At 35.1% G+C, this 24,347-nt stretch overlaps 1 protein-coding gene across 1 annotated transcript; it reads left to right on the top strand.

Annotated features, from left to right (window-relative positions):
• Positions 1–3,956: 3,956 nt before the first annotated feature.
• Positions 3,957–9,997, top strand: LOC145061365 (kinesin-like protein KIN-14G). The gene is made up of 15 exons (XM_079008809.1): positions 3,957–4,436; positions 4,696–4,862; positions 4,937–5,074; positions 5,179–5,382; positions 5,477–5,548; positions 5,639–7,048; positions 7,230–7,311; positions 7,406–7,678; positions 7,761–7,867; positions 7,946–8,124; positions 8,215–8,358; positions 8,441–8,676; positions 8,832–9,046; positions 9,499–9,599; positions 9,716–9,997. The coding sequence occupies exons 1-15, from the start codon at positions 4,355–4,357 to the stop codon at positions 9,807–9,809; spliced, it is 3,504 nt and encodes a 1,167-aa protein (XP_078864935.1). The 5' UTR covers positions 3,957–4,354; the 3' UTR covers positions 9,810–9,997.
• The last annotated feature ends 14,350 nt before the right edge of the window (positions 9,998–24,347 follow it).

Genomic DNA, 24,347 nt, shown 5'->3' with positions numbered 1-24,347 from the left:
CTCTCTCACGGATCTTCGGGTTTTTATCCCAAATTGTGAGTAACTCTTTCTAGTAGTGTTAGAAAGCTTTAAATGTGTTCATAACATAGATTACATAGCTAAATCATCCGATTTAGGAGTTTACTCCCCAAGGTGTTCTTGGGCGGTAAACTCCCGAAACCAAGCCTAGATTTTCCCCCGTGATATACTACTGCCTTGGACTTGTATAGGAGTGTGTTAAGGACATGAAATCAACCAATAATCACCCAAGTTTGGGAGTTCACGGCCCAAGAATATCTTAGGCCGTAAACTCCAAAAAGAATGCTCAAAATGGTGCTTTTAAGGCACCTAAGGCTTAGACTTGATTTTAGACATGTACCCTAAAGTGTTTAAAGCCTAGAAAACATAAGGAATCACAAGTATTGAGGAGTTTACTGCCAAGACAAGTTCTTGGGCCGTAAACCCCTATAAAGGGGTCAAATGACACCCTAACTCCTTCCTTATGCCTAGAACCCAACATAGATCCTAACCTTGAAATGTTAGAGACTTGAAAACACCATAAACACCCTCCCAAGGGAGTTTACGGCCGTAAACTCCAAGGGAATATGGTCTCTAGGCCGTAAACTCCTTAAAGGAGTTAATAGGAAGCCCAAACACTTGATTTAGCCTTGAAACAATTCACCACTAGAGTTGTAGTAGTTCTAAGCTCCATTTAGTGACCCTAAGGAGAGTTTACGGCCAGGAGTTTACTCCCCTGGGCCGTAAACTCCAAAACATATGGTCATTAGACCTTAAACTCCCATTAGAGGCCTTGCACTCCTTTGTTGCAACCCATTAGCCTCCTAGCACTTGACCAAAAGTGTTTTCCTCGCGTTTAAATATTTATACTTGTATAATTAGTGTTTTAATCACTAATTATTTATATACATATGTCTTCATATGTAATTAGGATCATTGTGTGTGTCTAAAGTCTTCACTTGACACCAAGCACTTGCCCGATCCTTCCTTACGATAACAGTCCATTCAATTCCAGTCACTTACTGCAGGTGAGTTCATACCCCTTAATCAATGTTTTAAACTGTTTTAAATGTTTTATGGGGGGATACAAGTAGAATTATGCTAATTATTATATCAATCACATGTGATTAATATGTAGCATTCAAATGATTTACTACACATTAGCCGTTTTACCAAACAGTTTCCTTCAAATGATTTTTATAAACATTTTATATGTTTTAAACTCCTTATTACACTGTACATTTTACTCTGTATATCACATTTCAAACTTATTTACAATTATGTTCCACACAAATGTTTCCTTATACTTAAATTGTTTTATCAAACCTATGCCTTCAAACTGTTTTATTGGTTGACATCAAGTCGATCTTTTCTGAAAATAATAATTATGTTCAAATGTTTTACAAAACTTATTTATACTTTTATATTATAAATTGCATGCCTCTATATGTATAGTTATATAAGAAATGTTTAAAAGACTTAGAAAGGCTATCCACCTTATTTCCTTTTCGCGCTTTGAGATGTGGTCTGGTGGGATATCGGGTACTCGTCCGAAGGTTGTTTAAATATTAGTTATATATCATGTGTACATATATAGTCATAAAAGGTCCTTCCAGTTCATCCCATGCCCTTGGGTGGCAAGGATATACATCCATGTCCATACGTACCAGTTAGATTACTAGTAAACTACCATATGGGTAGTTTAGGAAGATACTAGAACAATTACTAGAACGCGATATCATACAATGAGTCAGTTCATTCATGATTCAATACTTTCTAGAACATTATAGTACATTACATATACTACGATACTACGAACAGAACATATACGACGATACTAGGACGATTACATTACTATACTTGCTAGATAGAGAAAGAACACACATTACAGCTAGCACACGTAGAACATTTCCGTACATTACACTTACATGAATACGTTAATAAAATTATGATCCACTGTATCGGAGCATGCCTTAAATGTCATGGCCCGAGTTGTAGCCAGAGTCTCCTGAAGGGAGAGCGTGAGTTTGCGTATAGATCTATACTGGATCGACTATCCTACACCTTGCTGCTAGCTACAGCGGGACCTGCAGGTCTGCGGGTGCCAAACGTCATTCCGTTATTACGACCATTCTTATGTCGTTGTTACCAGTCAATAGTATGGTACAATTAATCACATGATGCCTTAATATAAATCCGGTTTAAGGTAGTTAGTACAACAGTAGTTCTTATAGCGCTACGTTTTAGTACTACATTAATTTTCCCTGTACATATATTTAGTGATCTTTTCACTTAATCTATAAATGTAAAAACTATATTTTGTTAATAATAGTTACACTTGGGAAAATTACACACTTTTACATGACACGAACATTTAGAACAGTTAAGTCTTGGTAGAAGACTGCATTGAGAACAGTTAGGTCTTGGTAGAAGACACCCTTATATATTAGTAAGAATCATAGGGATTTCTAGAGTTTTTCAAACGTTTACAGTTGTTTTACAAACATTGTCATACTTACAGTTCATATACATTTTCAATACTTAAAAATTCTTACATACAAATTAAGACACTAAATACTTATGATCTCACCAGCTTCAAAGCTGATACTCGCTTTCAAAATTACCTGTATCCCCAGGTCATCATAGACAGGTACCGATGCAAGGAATATGGAAGATGGAGCTCGTTGAAGACTCATCTTTCATTTTGATTTATGCTTTAGTGTTTATCAAAATTTGACAGAACACACTTGTATAATAATTATATTATTAATGCAATGGATGATGTTGTTGCTTGTTTACTACTTTATATTGTTGTGATACTGTACATGACGTCCTCCGCCCCAGAACGTTTCCGCCGTTCTTGGTTTTGGGGTGTGACACATTTAATCTAAATTCAAAAAGTGCCCGCCTAATTGTCATTACTGTAACCATTAAATCTAAATTCAAAAAGCCACTTTAACAAGAAGAATTGAACTCGGGACCTACAAGATTTGAAGGCAGCGCATTTTCCAGTTGGTCTATAATCATGTTTGTTTAAAATATAAACACTAATTATATAAATTATTAACGTCCATTTTTTGGGGCCCCAATCCAACGATGGGCCCTGGGCCGTCGCCCAGCTTGCCCACCCCCATGGGTTGGGCCTGATTACATGTTATTTGGTGTTGTCCATTTACACTTTTGGTGTTATAACATCCATTTATGACTAGGATGATGATGTTACACCTTTTGGGTGTGGTAACATGTAATAATATGTTGCCCACACCCAACGGCCTAAGAAGTCTTAAACACATAGACTGTTTCGGTAAAAACAATGACTTTTTTTTTTCTATAAATTAAAGATACATTTTTTTGTAATTTATTATATAGATAAGAGTAAATTACAAGAATGGTCCTTATGGTTTGTGGTGATTTGCACGTTTTGTCTCTAATTTGTTTTTTTAATTCGGAAGGTCCCTACAGTTTGTTTTTGTTGTACTCTTGGTCCCTATCTCACCTAAAATGATTATTTTGTCATTGATTTTTTAATTTATTTAAATAAGATAGGGTAAAGTAAGGTAATGTGAGGTGAAATTGGGATTGATGATGTGTTTATTTAAATAAATTAAATAATTAATGGCAAAATAGTCTTTTTAAGTAAGACAATGACCAAATACGCAACAAAAACAAACAGTAAGGACATTCCGAATTAAAAAAATAATTTAGAAACCAAGTATACAAATTATTTAAAACCATAGAGACCATTCTTGTAATTTACTAAACCTCCGGACAATATACAGAACTGTTATCGAGAAAATATAAAATATAAGAGTATTATGGCAAAAGTATGAAATGTAAAAACTATAATTTTATTTTGCAGTTCAATTTAGTATATATAATAATAAAAAATGTATCTGAATTAATATTTGTATTTATGTCCAAAAATATTTCCGTACTCGCATAATACAGTTCCTATATTCACTAGGAGAAGAAGCTCCCATGATAAAGATGAATGGCGGGCAAAAGGAGAAAATTATAAACCGTTGGGAGGTTCCCTTCCAAGACAAGTGGTTGGGAACGAGCTTCGGCCTTCTCTCTCCTTCCCTTCATTCTGTTAGCATGAACCTACACACACTCAAACACACAAAAATATTCATAATCAAAATAAGGGGAACAATCAAAAGAAAGAGGAGAAAGTGTTCATTTTGCTGTATTTCATTCCCTCTATGTCTCTGTTTCTCTCACTGTAACTCCCTTTGTCCTTCCATGGACCCATTGATGAATTTGGACGAGGCGTAGAAGAATTTTAACGAGTTATTTGATCTGTAATCAAAAGGGGTGCAAGATTTTCCGGGTATATGCTTAAAGATTGTTAACAATGGCGGAATCAGGAGGTGTAGATAATACGACGTCTACAGGAGAAGAGGTTGATTTCGTATGCATGGTGGACGAAGACGATCGTAAGTACCTTTACCTGTCTCATCATGGATAATTCAAATAATTTACAAATTCGGTGTTTATGTAATTCTTTTTAATCCAAATTTTCTATCTCTGGTCGTTGGTTAATGCATATACGATGATAGACACCAATCTCATTCGTGTTGGTATTTTGATTTTGTTAAAAAACAATGGATAAACATAAGCCACATTGTTATTTGTTAGTGCACTCTATGTGTTTGTGTTTATGCCTGAGAGAAAGAGGAATGGTATGAATTACAGCAACAGGAAGATATGATGCAGCAATGTGGCTAAGAAAGAGAGTAGGTGTAGTGGCTGCAAGAGATTTGCCAGCTGAGCCTTCCGAAGAAGATTGTAGGCAAGGATTAAGAAGTGGGATGATCCTTTGCAATGTTCTTAACAAGATTCAACCTGGTTCTGTTCCTAAAGTAAGCTTCTTTTTTCACTTGTTTACCTTTCTTTTCACCTTAAATTTTCCCTTTTAAAATTGGCTCAAATGTAGGTTGTGAATGCACCTTCACCTGTCTTCACTACACCAGATTCAGCAGCTTTGGCTGCCTACCTTGAAAATATTAAGAATTTCCTTAAAGCCATAGAAACTATTGGCCTTCCAACTTTTGAACCATCTGATTTAGAACAGGTACTTGTCCTTCATCAACTTTATAAACTATCCAATGTCTTATATTGAATATTCTCTCCCTCTTTCTTTCTTTCTTTCTTTTTTTTTAATAAATATATATCCAGGGGGGATATTTTTCAAGAGTGGTGAACACTGTATTGGCCATGAGAGCATATAATGATTGGAAAGCAAAAAGTGGAAATGCATCACGAAAATTTTCATGGAGTTCACCAAGTGGGAAATTTCTTAGAAGTAAAGAACCAGCTAAAGGTGGTGCTGGTGAATATTCAACAGATCAATATGATGATGGAAGTGACCCTGGCGATGAGGTTTTTTTTTTTTTCTTTTTACTTAATTCAAATAATATTATGAAGTAAGGGTATTCTTGGGAAACTTTTAATAATTTGAGCGTATAATTTGCAGAGTGATCTTGGGCCTCTTTTCAAGATTGTTTCTGATCTTCTTATGGATAGAGAGGAAGAAGACATTCCTATTGTGAGTTATCTTCTACTTCATCATGTAATGTAGCTACTACCACTAGTTTTTTGATCTTGAAATTGACTAGAAAACATTTTTGTACGATAGATTGTTGAGAACATATTGAATAAACTGAAAGAGGAATTCGAAAAGAGATTGGCAAAAGAAACAAGAAAACTAAATGGAGAAGATGATGAGACAAACAGTGATGAAGATGATTTATCTGCGGGCGAGTCTTCAAGTCCTGATTATGAAGCTGTGAAGGAGCAAGAACGCATAAATAGAGAAAAAGAAATGCTAGAACTACTAAAAGAAAAGGCTAGAAGGCAACTGGAGGAAGAGGAGGAAGAAAGAGCTGCAAAAGAGCAAGAACGTATCAATAGAGAACAGGAATTACTTGAGCAACAAGAAAAGGCTAGAAGGGAAGAGGAGGAAAGAGCTGCAAGGGAGAAAGAACGCATCAAAAGAGAAAAAGAAAGAGAGTTACTTGAACAACAAGAAAAGGCTAGAAAGCAAGCAGAAGCTGAGAAAGCTGCAGAGCTAGCAGGGATTGAAAGACAGAAAGAACTTTTAGCAGCAAAAGCAAAAGCTAAAGAGGAGAAAAAAGCTGCAAAAGCAAAAGCTAAAGAGGAGAAAAAAGCTGCAAAAGAAAAAGCTAAAGAGGAAAAGAGAGCTAAAAAGGAGCAAGAACGTATGAATAAAGAACAAGATAAAGAAAAGGCTAAAGAGGAGAAGAAAGCTGCAAAAGAGCAAGAACGAATGAATAAAGAAAAAGAAAAAGAAGAGGCGAAAAAGAAAAGGGAAGAGGATAAAGCTGCAAAAGAGAAAGAACGAGCGAAGAGAGAGATGGAAAAAGAGAAGGCTAAAAAGCAAGCGGAAGCTAACAAAGCTGCAAAGGAGCAAGAACGGATCAAAAGAGAGAAGGAGTTACTTGCATTACAAGAAAAGGCAAAACAAGGGGAACAACTAAGCTTAGAAAGAGAAAAAGAGTTGCTTGCACTACAAGAAAAAGCTAGAAAGGAAGAGGAAAGGGAACGGATCGAGGAGGAGAAAAGGGCTAGGGAAGAGGAGGAAAGGGAAAGACAAGAAGAGGAAGAAAGGGCAAGATTGGAAGAAATTGAAAGATTAGAAGAGGAAGAAAGGCTTAGAGAAAAAGAGGAAAGGGAAAGACAAGAGGAGGAAGAAAGGTTAAGAGAACAAGAGGAAAAGGAAAGACTTGAGGAGGAAGAAAGGTCTAGAAATGAGGAAGAAAAGGAAAGACTCGAGGAAGAAGAAAGGAAAAGAAAAGAGGTGGAAAGGGCAAAACAAGAAGAGGAAGAGGAAAGGTTGAGAAAGGAAGAAGAGGAAAGGGCAGAAAAGGAAAAAGAACGCCTTGAAAAAGAGGAAGAATTAAGAGAACAAGAAGAAAGAGCAAGACAACAAGAGGAATATAGAAAAAGAATGGAACAATATAACAGATTAAACGCCAATACTACAAAACGAAAGGGGCTAATCGAACGCCAAGATAAAGACTTACAAGTAAACTTAAATCATTTTCACACACTTTGACACACACACACACACACCATAAAAAATACTACAAAATGTAATTTTACTTAATCACAACATGATTAGTAACTTAAATCAAACACAATGCTTCATCATAACATCAAAAACAGTATACAAGAAAGTTCTAATAATTTTTTTTAATGTCATAAAGGAATTAAGAAGCACGATTTCTACTGCAAAAACCGAGGTGCATTCATGGAAAACAGCCTGTCAAGAGGAGGCCGAGAATCTAGGTACTACTAACATAATATTTATAATTTTATACAAACTAAATAAATTTTATGAAGAATCTTGATTGAAAAAGAAGGCTTGTTTATGGTTCTACAGGTGGCAATGTGCGAACTTTATGTCAAGCTGCAGCAGGATACAAGAAGGTTCTAGAAGAAAACAGAAAGCTATACAATCAAGTACAAGACTTAAAAGGAAGCATAAGAGTGTATTGTAGAATAAGACCCCCTTTACCTGGACAAGAGAATCATCCCACAAGTATAGATTACACAGATGAAGAAACAGTAACAGTTATCACTCCTGCAAAATCTGGAAGAGAGGGTAGAAAAGCGTCAATGTTTAATAAAGTTTTTGGTCCTTCATCAACTCAAGGTCATTTTTTTTACCCTTTCATTCTCTCCATGAATCTCAAAAACTTACGCCTTTCTTTTCCTTTTTATGTTTATGTTTACAGAAGAAGTATTCTCAGACACCCAACCATTGATACGTTCTGTTCTTGATGGATTCAATGTGTGCTTATTTGCATATGGTCCAACAAGTTCTGGAAAAACCTACACATTGGTAAGAAATTCAAATTCTTGTGAACATTTGATTTGAAGTTGAATTCACAATCTAATATTGATTTGTGTTTGTTTTTAGACTGGACCCGATAACCTTGATGAAGAAACAATGGGTGTAAACCTAAGGGCATTAAATGATCTTTTCCTTATCTCAGAAGAGAGGAAGGACCTCACTTCCTACACCATTTCTATCAATATTCTTGAAATTTACAACGATGAAATTCGAGATCTCCTTGTCACTGATGGAAGTAACAAGATATATCCTTTTTAACCCTTTTGTTACTACATATTTAAAAAACAAAAAAACAATTTTTGTATTGTATTGTTTTTGTCTTAACAAATGCTTACTGTAGAAATCAGTAGCAGTAAAAAGGGGACAAATGTACCCGATGCAAATCTTGTAGAAGTCACATCAACAGATGATGTTATAAACCAAATAAATCTTTGTAAAAAAAATCGTGCAGGAAATGATCGTAGTAGTCGGGCCCACAGGTGAACATTTTATTAATCTTGTTGTATATATATATTTTTATAATAGTATAATGGAGGAAATTAATGTAAATATTTTTTGTAGTTTCCTTACAGTGCATGTTGTTGGAAAAGACAACACATCAGGGTCAATAGTTAGAGGGTGTATGCATTTAGTTGACCTTGCAGGAAGTGAAAAACTTGAAAATTCAGATGATGAGTCAACACATATAAGCAAATCACTTTCTGCTTTAGGAGATACCTTGGTAGCTCTTGCTACTAAAGCTAAAACTGTTCCTTTCAAGTCTTGTAAACTCACACAGTTGCTCCAAGATGTTCTTGGTATATTAATTTACTATTCTACCCTCCCAAAATACCAATCTAGTTTCGTTCATTTGTTTATTATATCATCATACTTTCATTTTTTTACTATTACAATATCATACACCAAATAGCCTTTTGAAGAAATAGTAATTTTTATTTTTATTTTTTTGTAGGAGCACAAGCGAAGATTTTAATATTTGTTCATGTGCATCCTGATGCTGATGAGGTTGGAGAAACACTTAGTACTTTTAAATTTATTGAAAGGTTTTCAACAGTGGAGGGTGGATGTGGTAAATCTGCAGAGACAAGGGAGTTAAAAGAGCAAGTTGCTTATTACAAAGCAGCTTTAGCCAAGAGAGAAGCAGCAGGAGATTTATTGCCACAAGAGGTAAGTAACACTGTTTTTACATGATAAACAAACTTAAAATAGTATAATTGAGTAAATTACAAAAGTGGTCCCTGTGTTTTTTGATTTATATCTTGTTTAATCCAAAATTGAAACCTTTTTCAGTTTTGGTCATTAATTCAAGGTTTCATATCGATTTTGGTCCATGGAACCTTGAAATAACGACTAAAATTGATATGAATCTTTGAAATAAGGACCAAAACTGAAAAATGTTTTTTTTTGGACTAGAAACGGTAAAAATCAGAAAGTAGAGGGACCATTTTTGTGATTTACTAAATAGAACCAGAAGTCATACATACATATTGTTGTAAGTTGTAACACAGTTTTCACACAATTAACAGATTTAAAAATTAAAATATATATATATATATATATATATATATATATATATATATATATATATATATATATAATTTTTTTGTATATGGATGCAGGCATCAGTGAATTCACCAAGAGCTGGGAAAGAATCAGCTGATGCTCCTGCAGAAGAGGAACCAAAGGCTGCAAAGGCAGCACCAGCAGCAGCACCAGCCAAGTATGATTATATTTATAATAACCATGTCTTGCTCATTTTCAGGTCAAAGTCAAATTCAATGTGTTGACTTTTGTTTTCTGTTTTTCTTTTTTTTTTTTCTAAAAAAAAAAAATTAGGAGTGCTGCAAGTCCAGCTGCGAAGAAACCTGCAGCTGCTGCTGCGAAGCCGGCAGCAAAGACAGCTGCAAAGCCGGCACCAAAGAAAAAGTGAGCATCTATGGTGAGTGCTATTTTTCTTTTTATTTGATTTTATTATGTTTTTGTTTAATTGTTTGCGAGATATAATAAGTGTCTGAATTAGCGGATGCTGCTTTCCTTTTCTGTGTAAATGTTGTAAACATTAGGAAACTAATGAAGAATGGACATATACCATGTTTGGTTCTATTTTTTGGTGTTAAATTTGTATTTTAAAAAATATAATAAATAATAAGTTTTGTCAAAAAAGTCATGTTGCACAATAATTTTTTGATGCTGATTCGGGTACTGGAAACATTTTGCAAAGTTGGATGAGGCCTTGCTCCTTTGGCCAAAACTTCCAAGGAATTTTTTAATCCTCAATTCAATTCTAAGGAAATCTTTCCTAAATCCTTTATTTTCATGTTCCTTGGCTACTACAATATCGTGCACATATAGAGTTAAACCGGACTCCCCATGAGGTTGAATGCTTGATAAAAAAGGTGTCATCTCCTTGACTTTTAGCTTGTAGCAACGACCCTTGGTAAACCATTTAAACCAAATATGCAGAGATTGTTTTGTGACAGATAATGTATTTTTTAATCGAAAAACCTTAATCTTTTCAACCCACCAAATCTCAATGGAACGCTCATCTAAATATCATCTTTAGTTCTCCATGGAGGAATACATTTTCACATCATACTATTGCAACCAAGTAAATCAAAATCCTCCATGTATTAATCTTTTCTGCAAGAGCACATTTATTGATAATCTACTACATATCTTTGTGTGCATCATTTTGCCACTAATATGGCCTTGATGCGACCCATCTTCATTCAATTTTACTATATACATCCATTTGTAATCCAAAACTTTTATGCTTAAAATTTATTTTAGAATCATCTTACTAATAATATATGATCGTATAGGGTTACACCAATAACAAATACCACAAACTGAATATTTATAAGAATTTGTTTCTTGATAAATATTTACAAATCTCGCGATTAACTGGAAATTAATATCTCATGAATATAATAATCTTCAATGTTAGTATCTAAATAATATCATAAGGTATAATTTATAACATTATATACATCTTTTTGGACTTAAAGGATTTTTGGTATAAAAGATGTATATAACATGTAATAAGAAAAAATGCAAAACACTTTTTCTTCCTCTTCTTTCTAGCCAAAACTGTGAGTAAGCATGGGGGACAAAGTTTTGTCATTCTTGCTTATTATATCAAGTCATGCCATGCTTTAGAATCATGCTTGGTTATAATCATTAAGCACGAGTCTTAAAATGTTAAGACATAATGGATAATAGCTTGTGAATAACGGCTTTTCATTCATGGATTTTTTTTTCTTTAGTGAAAACAGTTCACCTCTCTCTCATTCTCTTTTTATCTCTAAAGTGTCAGAACATAAGGAACAAGTTTAACAATTGCTCTCTCCTTTAGGAAAAAAATGGTTTTGTGCTTAAAGGCTTTAGAGTTTTCATATTGCAAGTTATGGACTAGCATCCAAGGTCTTACTTATATGTCGGTGGATATCTCTAGAGGAACTGTTTTTTGTGTTCTAGTTATCTCCTTCGATTTCCAACCTCCCAAGACAATTCAAAGTCTTCAAAGGTTGTTAATTTTTGAACCACCTATGGTTGTGATTATTGGTGGGTATAAAGTAGTTTTATATTATTAAAATTTTATAATGCTTCCGTTGCCTATTTTGTGTTTTTTAAAATCGAAATTTTGAATAAATCCTAACAATATCAACCTTCCTAAGTCCTATTTTTCTTAAATGCATTCATATCTACTTCTACAACAAGTCTATATTCTTTCTTTAGACGGTGAGCTTGGAACATGAGTTGTATTTGAGATGAAAGAAAAATTATGACTCAGAGAAAACTTCTCCGAGGACAAAAAGTGAGATAATATGTATACATGTTTTTTGGTCCATTATGGAGTCATTTTCCTTCCAACGGTAAGAATGTTTGGATCTTTATCCGATCTAAGAGATTAGGACAAGATGGCTCAACGCTGACAAGTGGTGAACTATTGTAGCGTAGATTTGAGAATTCATTCACTCATTGTTACTTCATTCTTGGAGTTTGGTTTGCAATTTCTTACCTTGTAGTCACAAAGGATGTCATTTTTCCTTGTATACACTTGGTGAAATCATGAGAGGTTAGAAATTTTAGCACCTCCGACCAACCCATCTGGATTCGAATCATACTCATTCTTAGAATTGGATCTATAGTGTTGGAAGGTCACTCATTATGTTTAAGTGTATATAAATCTTCCAAAAGACAAGAATTGGTATATGGTTTATTTTCAACAAATATAACATCAACTTAGATATAGAGTTTTCTAGTACGTGGATGATAATATTTGTAACCTTCTGATAGAGTAGGCATGAAGGGTAGTATATGTGGAATAATAAATAACATAATTAAGAACAACTAATATAAACAACGTTACCTAAAGCAATGAAGAGTGTGAGCAATATATGCGAGAAAAACTATTATATTGATAATATTTTGAACAACTACAACATACTTATAATAGAAAATTAGAAACATAGAATATATATTTATAGTCGTAACAAGTAGGGTAGACAGGGAACACAAAAAGTAGTTTCAATGTTAGTACATTCTATTTTCAGAGCTATGAAATATCTTTATACCGATTTAAGATATGTTTTAATCTTGTCCCTAATATCCCGACGAAAGTCAACTGATATGCTCCATAGAGGGCATGTTGTTACTCCGTAGCTTTTAGTCTTTGGATTCTTCACTATTTGGACCTTGGAGTAACCAATTTAACATTTTGTGACACCCCTCTTTTTCGATTTAATATTTAAATCTTTAAAAAACCACCTTCATTTATTTTAAAATCATCGGTTGCATAAATATGGTCCCATACTCACCGTTCATAAAAGATTGACAATTTCAAATACTTAGAGGGTGTAGAATCGATTAACAAGTTCGCTTACTAAGAAATTGTGACAACCGTCAATTTTCGGTCAAGTCAAAGTCAACTAAAGTCAACAAGTCAAACCGGTCAACTCAATTTGCCGTGAGTACTAGAGTTTACGTTGCGTAACTTCTAAACAACTCTCTATTCTAATGAGAAATCATAAATCGAAAAGTACGTACATTTAGATATCCTTAACCTAAAACGGTGATACGTGGAGAGCCAAACCGATAAAAACAATGTTACATACTCATTGGGAGTATGCAAGATCCCTAAACAAGGCTTAACGGGGTTTACGGACCTTGCAGTGCGTAGCCGGACACTCAAAAAGGTCACCAGTGAAACCTCTCCCACATATCTCTAAGTATGTGAAATCTCTCCCACATATCTCTAAGTATGTGAAACCTCTCCCGCATATCTCTAAGTATGTGAAACCTCTCCCACATATCTCTAAGTATGTGAAACCTCTCCCACATATCTCTAAGTATGTGAAATCTCTCCCACATATCTCTAAGTATGTGAAACCTCTCCCGCATATCTCTAAGTATGTGAAACCTCTCCCGCATATCTCTAAGTATGTGAAACCTCTCCCACATATCTCTAAGTATGTGAAACCTCTCCCACATATCTCTAAGTATGTGAAATCTCTCCCACATATCTCTAAGTATGTGAAACCTCTCCCGCATATCTCTAAGTATGTGAAACCTCTCCCACATATCTCTAAGTATGTGAAACCTCTCCCACATATCTCTAAGTATGTGAAATCTCTCCCACATATCTCTAAGTATGTGAAATCTCTCCCACATATCTCTAAGTATGTGAAACCTCTCCCGCATATCTCTAAGTATGTGAAACCTCTCCCAAATCTCTCTAAGTATGTGAAATCTCTCTCACATATCTCTTTGTATGTGAAATCTCTCCAAGTATGTCAAATCTCTCCCAAATCTCTCTAAGTATGTGAAATCTCTCCCAGTATGTGAAATCTCTCCCAGTATGTGAAATCTCTCTCACGTATCTCTTTGTATGTGAAATCTCTCCAAGTACGTCAAATCTCTCCCAAATCTCTCTGAGAACGAGGAATCTCTCTCAAATCTCTCTCGAAATCTCTCCCAACTTTCTATAATCACTCGGGGCATCCCGACCCTCGAATTTGGCGAAAAATAGCCCAAGAACGGAAGTCTACGCGAAAAACGGACTTAAGGAAACGAACCCTCCGAACCGAAAGTACTATTCATGAACCGAACCGAAAGCACTATTCATGAGGGTCCAAACCGAAAGTACTGTTCATGAGCTGAACCGAAGTTACTGTTCATCCGAACCGAACCCAGCACTGAAGGAAGGTCCGAACCGAACCAGAAGGAAAAATCCGAACCGAAAGTACTGTTCATTACTGTTCACAACAGTGCCTTCGGTTCTAGCCTGACCTCGGACCGAACCTTGCCTTCGCGTCGGACTGCCTCCTTTCGGACCGAGCCTCGGACCAGACCCTCGCCTCGCCCCTTCTTCTGGCTCGCGCCTTCGCTTCCGAGACCAGCCACCCGCGTCCGAACCAAGCTCCGCCTGACCAGACTTCGGCCTAGGGACCGAGCTTCGGCCTAGGTCCGAAGAAACTCGCTGGAAATTACATTTTTCGCCCATTTTTGCATATTTTCGCGTTTTAAACCCATTTTTAATTATTTTAACATAGGATTTTCACCAAAAACTTTATTTTTAATTATAAGACCCCTAAATTAATGATTTAATCACATTTTAAGGATAAAATCATATTTAAAAAGGAGTTGGTAAAGTACAAAAAGAAGAGTGTTGACCTTACCTTAGTTATGACGCAAGCAACCCCCACACCCACTCCATGACAACCCACACTCCTCTCCCCCATACCTTGTACTTTTTACCTCCCTCACAAGCCATCTCCATGCTTTGAGAGCTGGATATTCATCCTCTCTCCTCATTTTTCTCTCATTTGTTCTCATTTCACAAGAAGATCAAACTCCTTTCTCTCTCACTCTCTCTCTCTAGAAATCCGAGATTCAAGGGATAATCTTGAGAGTTTCCTCCACCTTTGGTAAGCATAATCCATTTCCTTTATGATTATCTCAATTATTTCCACTCAAATCATGGATATCTTACACAAATTCCATTATATTTGTGTTAGAGCTTCGATTCTTCAAGCGATTCTTCTAGTGTTCTTGGGTTGAACACTTCTCTTCTTCAACACTTATCTACTGAAATCACACAAGGTGAGTTCATACCCCTACATTTTCATGTTTTCTTAAGTTTTTAGGGGGGGAATACAAGTTAAAACACCAAGAACATAACTAAAATTTCCTAACAGCTTTCATCAGAAAAGTTGGACTCCATTCACGGACTGTTTTGGACACCTTAAACATTTTAGTTTTCAAAACTGTTTTAGTTGCATGTAGTTCCACTTCTTAGCTTTAAAATGACTACTTGCACATCTCCATACGATTTTTCTACAATTTATGGTGATTTTTACAAAACTGCCTATCATTTCAAACACCAATCCGGACCAGTCTGTGATTATGGACTTTTCCACCTAAGTTGCAGGTCATTAAAAATCATGATAAAAATTATGAGTAAACTAGACACATTTTGGGAACTCCCAGAATTTACGGATTTAGTTTTCGACTTCGCACGATTTTTCTATGAATTTTCAAAAACAGTGTAGAAAGGCTGAAAACTTGTTAACAACTTGTAATTTTTATAACACTTTGTATTATGTTGAGCAAAGTGTATAATGTCAAGTTCTAAGTATTGAATGTGATACGTTGTAAATTTTATCATCATAAACTGAAAATAAGTCATTCATGATAAGATTATTCATCTATTTAGAACACGTATATATATAAACTATAATAAGCATAGTTTAATGGATTTTATAATCCTAACGCTTTTTCATAAAAGAGTTCTTATATATTACAAACGTTTTGGATAAAACTATAATAGGTATAGTTTTCAATACATCACATAACACACACGTACGAAAAGGGTACATTCATACAGAAAGGTTTTACACTCCCGAATACAACTTGTAAACTTGTTAACCTAGATTGTGAGACATTCTCTTTCCGTACGTCCGAGTGCGGAATATAAAATCCTGTACGTTATAATCAGAGTCTCCTGGAGGGAGAACGTGATAGTTATATATAGATCTATATTGGGTTTGACACCCCACACCTTGCTGCTAGCTACAGTTGGACCTGCAGGTCTACGGGTGATAATTGTCATTTCAGTTAATCGACGCCTGAGAAACGTCGTGGCAGGTTCATTAGTCTTAAGTATGATTATAGCGGCTCACATAAGGATATAACAATACATAAAGTTTACGGGATTTTTATAAAACTTTAATGGGTTTTATGACGATTTTAAAATCACCTTTTTACCTCAATAAGTACCGATATTACTGTCTACATTCGGTTTATGGTATTTATGACTACACATCATTTGAAACCACATTTATAACTTTAAGTATAGACGATACTTGTTATTTTCTCGGTCCTGAGACTTAGGACTACATATACATTAAGTATTAACAAACATAAGAATTTGCGGGAACATCATTTAATTCAAGTGCGTTTATGTCAATTTAAGCACATTTTATTTTCCTTTAATAAGAAAGGTTACTTATACATTTTGGTTGTCGGTTATGAGACTACATTACATAAACTTTATAAAGAAAATATCGGATTTTCTGAATACATATCATATCATTTTTACAAGGAAAACGGTCTATTTCTCCAATAAAATATCTTATGAACTCACCAACCTTTGTGTTGACACTTTTCAAAACTACTTGTATTCTCAGGAATTCAGTGAAAACAGGAAACCAACAACGTTTTGAGGATGGGACGATAAATCGTCGAACAGTTCACTTTGTATCATAATGTAAATGATTTGAATCATGTAGACATATTCTTTGGTGAAACTTTTTCAGTTATATTTATGATGGTTGTATTTACTTTGAGCACTATTATACTCGTTGTTGTGATACTTTACATGAAGTCCTCCACCCCCGGACGTTTCCGCCATCCTTGGTTTGGGGGTGTGACAGAAATCATGAAATATCAAGTACAAATGAATGAAATGTGAGATTGAGAATGTAAATAATTTTTTGTTTATTTCATTGAGAGTAAGAAGCTTGATTACATCATAATCATGTAAGAACATGCAAAAGACTTCTTCTCCTATCTAACATCCCTATTTATAAGAGAACTATAAGGGAGTCGGTTAGACGATAACCAGTAAGGTTAAGACACCTAAGTAGTGACATGTGATATAAACAATTATGTAACAACCCAAATTTCAAAAGAAAATTTTCATTTTTAAAATATCAAACATTTCCAATTATCCATAAAATCTCAAACCAATTGTTTTCAAATTCATACATCAACAAATTTTTATTTCAAATATCAGAGTGTCCCAAAAGTAAAACGCTTGTGAGAGTGCATGCCACACCATTAGACATTGCCCTTGCCTTTAGGCTCAGATGTACCTGAAATAATCAACAAACTGTAAGCTAATGCTTAGTGAGTTCCCTAGAGCATACCCCATATAATCCACATAATCACATAATCATGTTAGCTATAAAAGCTACATAAACAACATAAGCCAAGCATATCAACATATAAGGAAGCCATGGAAACCCTCCAGGGTCTTACACCTAGTGCCACTGGAACCCCCATGTGGTCTTAACTAACTGCCATGGGAACCCCCACATGGTCTTCTTGCCGTGGGAACCCCCACACGGTCTTTATAATCAAGAGATGAAATACAAACCACACACACAAATATACTAGAATGCCATGGAAACTATCACAACTAGCATTTTAGGACTAGGAAATTTTGTCCATGTGTAATTAACCTCTGATGTATCTTGTAACCCTAAGTATGATGTTATACAAGCTATTCATTCAAAAACGACAATTCGAATCAAAATTCACTTGTGCAAGCTATAAACCTAATTCAATACACTAGATTCACTCGAATTTGGGCTTGTAACACTAACTTCTCGGTTCAAGCCTCTTAATGGACTAGGATTCTCATATTGGGCCTAATGGGCCAGTAAACCCTCAAATTGGTTCTCTTGGATCAAGAATCCTTATTTGGGCCCTAGTTGGACCCACATTTATTAAGCATTAATATTTTGGACTATATGACCCTTCATGGCCCTTATTGGGCCGAAAATCACTCACTTTGTCTCTATGGGCCGAAAACCCACTTATTTAACCACATTGGGCCGAAAACCTATTTCTTTTACCATTTTGGGCTGTAAGCTCGTGTGTGGGCCTAATGGGCCGAAAAACCTCTATTGGACCAAGGTTTTTTCGGTTGCATCTTAAATCCAAGCCCAATAGCCTTTTTCTTTTCCTTCCTCCCTCACCTATTCTCGGTTACAAAAAGAAGCAAATGAGGGGTTGACTTTGACAAAATGGGCTTCTTATTGGGCATTCTTGGTTTTATTGGGCTAAAAATGTCATTTTTTCATAAAAGGGCCTTATTTGGAAATTCACGGTTTCATGGGCTAAAAATGTCATTTTTCATAAAAATGGGCTTTATTGACAAAACATGGTTGTATTGGGCCAAAAATGGCATTTTAAACAACAATGGGCCTTGATGGTAAATTCTCGGTTTTAATGGGTCAAAACTGTCATTCTTGACAAAAGTGGGCCATATATACACATTTACATGTTTATTGGGCATTAGATGCTTACCGAGCCATGTATGACAATTTTATCCTAATTGGGCCTTAAATGCCCATTTGTTTACTTATTGGGCCTATACGGCACGCTCTATGCTAATCGGGTTGATATAAACAAGTATTTGATGTTTTGATATGAACAAATATATTTTTATCACCGATGATTTATATTCAAAATACATACTTGAAACATTACTTAAAGCGTTAACAACGAGACACACTATTCGTGTAGATTTAGTTAAGGCTCTTGTGAGACACGCCTTCATTTGTACCTACCTAGTGTACATCTTAAGTTCTGTAGTTATAACCAGAGTCTCCTGGAGGGAGAGCAAGAATTTGTGTATAGATCTATACGGGGTTGAAACCCCCGCACCTGAGTTGTGTGCTATAGCTAGACAGGCTAGTCTAGGGTGACAAATGTCTTACCTAACGTGACGCCTAAAGAACGTCATGACATGTATATTAGTCATATCATGGTTATAGAGACTCACATAAAGAATAACAAACAAATAAATTTACGGAATACATATACTCCTTTCATGATACAAAGTACGTTCTATACATTTTAATTCTTGGGTCTCGGGGTTAAGACCACAATTTTTCATTATACAGAAAATATAGGATTTTCTGGGAAACTCTCTTTATACATTATCAAACAAGAACACGCATGCTCTAATACAAGATTTGAAACAAAACTTACAAACCATTTTTATAGAAAATATCAGATTTTCTAGTGTTTACAAAATGATACAAAGTTTTCATACCAACATGCTTATGAACTCACCAACATTATATATGTTGACATTTTCAAAATAACTTGTATTCTCAGGGACTCGGTAAACAGGTCGGTCATCGAGAAAATGTGGACTTTTGCTGTATTTTTGCTTTCATCTTACATTAAATATTCTGGCATGTAATTTGTGAACAAATACAATGATGTAAGCCCTGGATGTTGTATTATTGAATGTATGGTGATGATGTTGTCTATGATTCATTTATATACACTGTGATGATATTATGAGATGAAGTCACCCGCCCGCAGATGTTTCTGCCGTCTGGTTCGGGGGTGTGACAGATTGGTATCAGAGCAATGTTTATAGTGAACTGGCATATCTAATCATACAAGATATGAAACTATAAATATATTGGGACTAAAATACTTTGAACAAAATAAAATGCACACCTATGTGTGCATGTTAGAGTATTGTCATGATAAGAAACAATAAAAGTCTTTAGAGGAGTTGAACATCGTGGTCAAACCCGGATAGTTATGTAATCGTATCGGGGATAAATATAGCCTGATCAAATATATCTATTCAAAATATAACCAACATGTGTTTGGGAGTGATCATGGTGGGCAATGAACAAACGATTAAAATACTATAGTAGACATGAAGGGTAGTATATGTGGAATAATAAATAACATAATTAAGAACAACTAATATAAACAACGTTATTTAAAGCAATGAAGAGTGTGAGCAATATATGCGAGAAAAACTATTATATTGATAATATTTTGAACAACTACAACATACTTATAATAGAAAATTAGAAACATAGAATATATATTTATAGTCGTAACAAGTAGGGTAGACAGGGAACACAAAAAGTAGTTTCAATGTTAGTACATTCTATTTTTCAGAGCTATGAAATATCTTTATACCGATTTAAGATATGTTTTAATCTTGTCCCTAATATCGCGACGAAAGTCAACTGATATGCTCCATAGAGGGCATGTTGTTACTCCGTAGCTTTTAGTCTTTGGATTTTTCACCATTTTGGACCTTGGAGTAACCAATTTAACATTTTGTGACACCCCTCTTTTTCGATTTAATATTTAAATCTTTAAAAAACCACCTTCATTTATTTTAAAATCATCGGTTGCATAAATATGGTCCCATACTCACCGTTCATAAAAGATTGACAATTTCAAATACTTAGAGGGTGTAGAATCGATTAACAAGTTCGCTTACTAAGAAATCATGAAATATCAAGTACAAATGAATGAAATGTGAGATTGAGAATGTAAATAATTTTTTGTTTATTTCATTGAGAGTAAGAAGCTTGATTACATCATAATCATGTAAGAACATGCATAATAATTCTTCTCCTATCTAACATCCCTATTTATAAGAGAACTATAAGGGAGTTGGTTAGATGATAACCAGTAAGGTTAAGACACCTAAGTAGTGACATGTGATACAAACAATTATGTAACGACCCAATTTTCAAAAGAAAATTTTCATTTTTAAAATATCAAACATTTCCAGTTATCCATAAAATCTCAAACCAATTGTTTTCAAATTCATACATCAACAAAATTTTATTTCAAATATCAGAGTGTCCCAAAAGTAAAACGCTTGTGAGAGTGCATGCCGCACCATTTGACATTGCCCTTGCCTTTAGGCTCAGATGTACCTGAAATAATCAACAAACTGTAAGCTAATGCTTGGTGAGTTCCCTAGAGCATACCCATATAATTCACATAATCACATAATCATGTTAGCTATAAAAGCTACATAAACAACATAAGCCATGCATATCAACATATAAGGAAGCCATGGAAACCCTCCAGGGTCTTACACCTAGTGCCAATGGAACCCCCATGTGGTCTTAACTAACTGCCATGGGAACCCCCACATGGTCTTCTTGCCATGGGAACCCCCACACGGTCTTTATAATCAAGAGATGGCATACAAACCACACACGCAAATATACTAGAATGCCATGGAAACTATCACAACTAGCATTTTAGGACTAGGAAATTCTGTCCAAGTGTAATTAACCTCTGATGTATCTTGTAGCCCTAAGTATGATTTTATACGAGTTATTCATTCAAAAACGACAATTCGAATCAAAATTCACTTGTGCAAGCTATAAACCTAATTCAATACACTACATTCACTCGACTTTGGGCTTGTAACCCTAACTTCTCGGTTCAAACCTCTTATTGGACTAGGATTCTCATATTGGGCCTAATGGGCCAGTTAACCCTCAAATTGGTTCTCTTGGATCAAGAATCCTTATTTGGGCCCTATTTGGACCCATATTCATTAAGAATTAATATTTTGGACTATATGACCCTTCATGGCCCTTATTGGGCCGAAAATCACTCACTTTGTCTCTATGGGCCGAAAACCCACTTATTTAACCATATTGGGCCGAAAAACCTCTATTGGACCAATGTTTTTTTTCGGTTGCATCTTAAATCCAAGCCCAATAGCCTTTTTCTTTTCCTTCCTCCCTCACCTATTCTTGGTTACAAAAAAAGAAGCAAATGAGGGGGTGACTTAACGGTGACACCTTATTCTTGCATGTAGAATATCCATACATTACCTATTATACATCTAGAAGGGCATTGTTATCCAACATACATCAAGGCAAGACTCTCTCTCCTCCTCTCTCCTTAACTCGGCCGAACCCCCCTCTTCCACCCTCATTTTTCACATCAAACAAACCAACACTCCTCTCGTCTCTCCCTAGAACATAAGGAAATTCTTCCTTTTTTACCATCCAAAAACCGTGTGCATATGTGTGTGTTCAAGAACTCTCCATCAAAGATCATAAGTTGGTAAGTTACTTCACTCACTCAAGTTGTTTTTATACAATCTCGTGCTAAGAAATCTCTCCTTAAACAACATCATTTCATGTTTTGATCCCCATAACTCTCTTAGCTTCAAAAAATCTGCTCAAGAAGCTAGTTAAGGCCGAAAATCTCCTTCATCTCTTCATCAAAACCCATCAATCCCAAGGTGAGCTTCATACCCCTCCCTTTTCATGATTTACTATCTTTTGGGGGAGAATACAAGTTGGTTTTGTGTTAAATCTAAGTATTTATGCATGCTTGTGTGTAATTTCATGATATGTGTGTGTGAAAATGTTATGAAACTATGTTAAACTTTCATGAAACTCAAACCAACTTCCAAGTTGTGAAGTGATAAGAAAATAAATTTACCTTATGCACCTCATTGTGATGTTTGAAAAGAGAAAACATGTTAAAAAGCTGCTATAAAATTTAAAAAACCTAGAGAGGGGCCATATTTGACAAATGAACAAAAGTGAGTCTTCTATGATACTCACGCTTTTAGAGAGACCAAAAGAGTCATGTTTGGATAAAATGGGATTTATGACATCCACGGTTTTATAGGGATCAAAAGTGTCATTTTTGACAAAATGGGCTTCTTATTGGGCATTCTTGGTTTTATTGGGCTAAAAATGTCATTTTTTCATAAAAGGGCCTTATTTGGAAATTCACGGTTTCATGGGCTAAAAATGTCATTTTTCATAAAAATGGGCTTTATTGACAAAACATGGTTGTATTGGGCCAAAAATGGCATTTTAAACAACAATGGGCCTTGATGGTAAATTCTCGGTTTTAATGGGTCAAAACTGTCATTCTTGACAAAAGTGGGCCATATATACACATTTACATGTTTATTGGGCATTAGATGCTTACCGAGCCATGTATGACAATTTTATCCTAATTGGGCCTTAAATGCCCATTTGTTTACTTATTGGGCCTATACGGCACGCTCTATGCTAATCGGGTTGATATAAACAAGTATTTGATGTTTTGATATGAACAAATATATTTTTATCACCGATGATTTATATTCAAAATACATACTTGAAACATTACTTAAAGCGTTAACAACGAGACACACTATTCGTGTAGATTTAGTTAAGGCTCTTGTGAGACACGCCTTCATTTGTACCTACCTAGTGTACATCTTAAGTTCTGTAGTTATAACCAGAGTCTCCTGGAGGGAGAGCAAGAATTTGTGTATAGATCTATACGGGGTTGAAACCCCCGCACCTGAGTTGTGTGCTATAGCTAGACAGGCTAGTCTAGGGTGACAAATGTCTTACCTAACGTGACGCCTGAAGAACGTCATGACATGTATATTAGTCATATCATGGTTATAGAGACTCACATAAAGAATAACAAACAAATAAATTTACGGAATACATATACTCCTTTCATGATACAAAGTACGTTCTATACATTTTAATTCTTGGGTCTCGGGGTTAAGACCACAATTTTTCATTATACAGAAAATATAGGATTTTCTGGGAAACTCTCTTTATACATTATCAAACAAGAACACGCATGCTCTAATACAAGATTTGAAACAAAACTTACAAACCATTTTTATAGAAAATATCAGATTTTCTAGTGTTTACAAAATGATACAAAGTTTTCATACCAACATGCTTATGAACTCACCAACATTATATATGTTGACATTTTCAAAATAACTTGTATTCTCAGGGACTCGGTAAACAGGTCGGTCATCGAGAAAATGTGGACTTTTGCTGTATTTTTGCTTTCATCTTACATTAAATATTCTGGCATGTAATTTGTGAACAAATACAATGATGTAAGCCCTGGATGTTGTATTATTGAATGTATGGTGATGATGTTGTCTATGATTCATTTATATACACTGTGATGATATTATGAGATGAAGTCACCCGCCCGCAGATGTTTCTGCCGTCTGGTTCGGGGGTGTGACAGATTGGTATCAGAGCAATGTTTATAGTGAACTGGCATATCTAATCATACAAGATATGAAACTATAAATATATTGGGACTAAAATACTTTGAACAAAATAAAATGCACACCTATGTGTGCATGTTAGAGTATTGTCATGATAAGAAACAATAAAAGTCTTTAGAGGAGTTGAACATCGTGGTCAAACCCGGATAGTTATGTAATCGTATCGGGGATAAACATAGCCTGATCAAATATATCTATTCAAAATATAACCAACATGTGCTTGGGAGTGATCATAGTGGGCAATGAACAAACAATTAAAATACTATAGGACTATTGTTGCATGCTATCGATTTTCTTGCATTCATATAGTTCTGTGCAGACTCT

The sequence above is a fragment of the Lactuca serriola genome, chromosome 7 (genome assembly GCF_051521515.1).
Source record: "Lactuca serriola cultivar US96UC23 chromosome 7, Lser_US96UC23_V15, whole genome shotgun sequence".
Classification (NCBI taxonomy): Eukaryota; Viridiplantae; Streptophyta; class Magnoliopsida; order Asterales; family Asteraceae; genus Lactuca; species Lactuca serriola.
The sequence above is the reverse complement of the archived record's forward strand: the minus strand, read 5'-3'. Positions and strand labels throughout refer to the sequence as shown.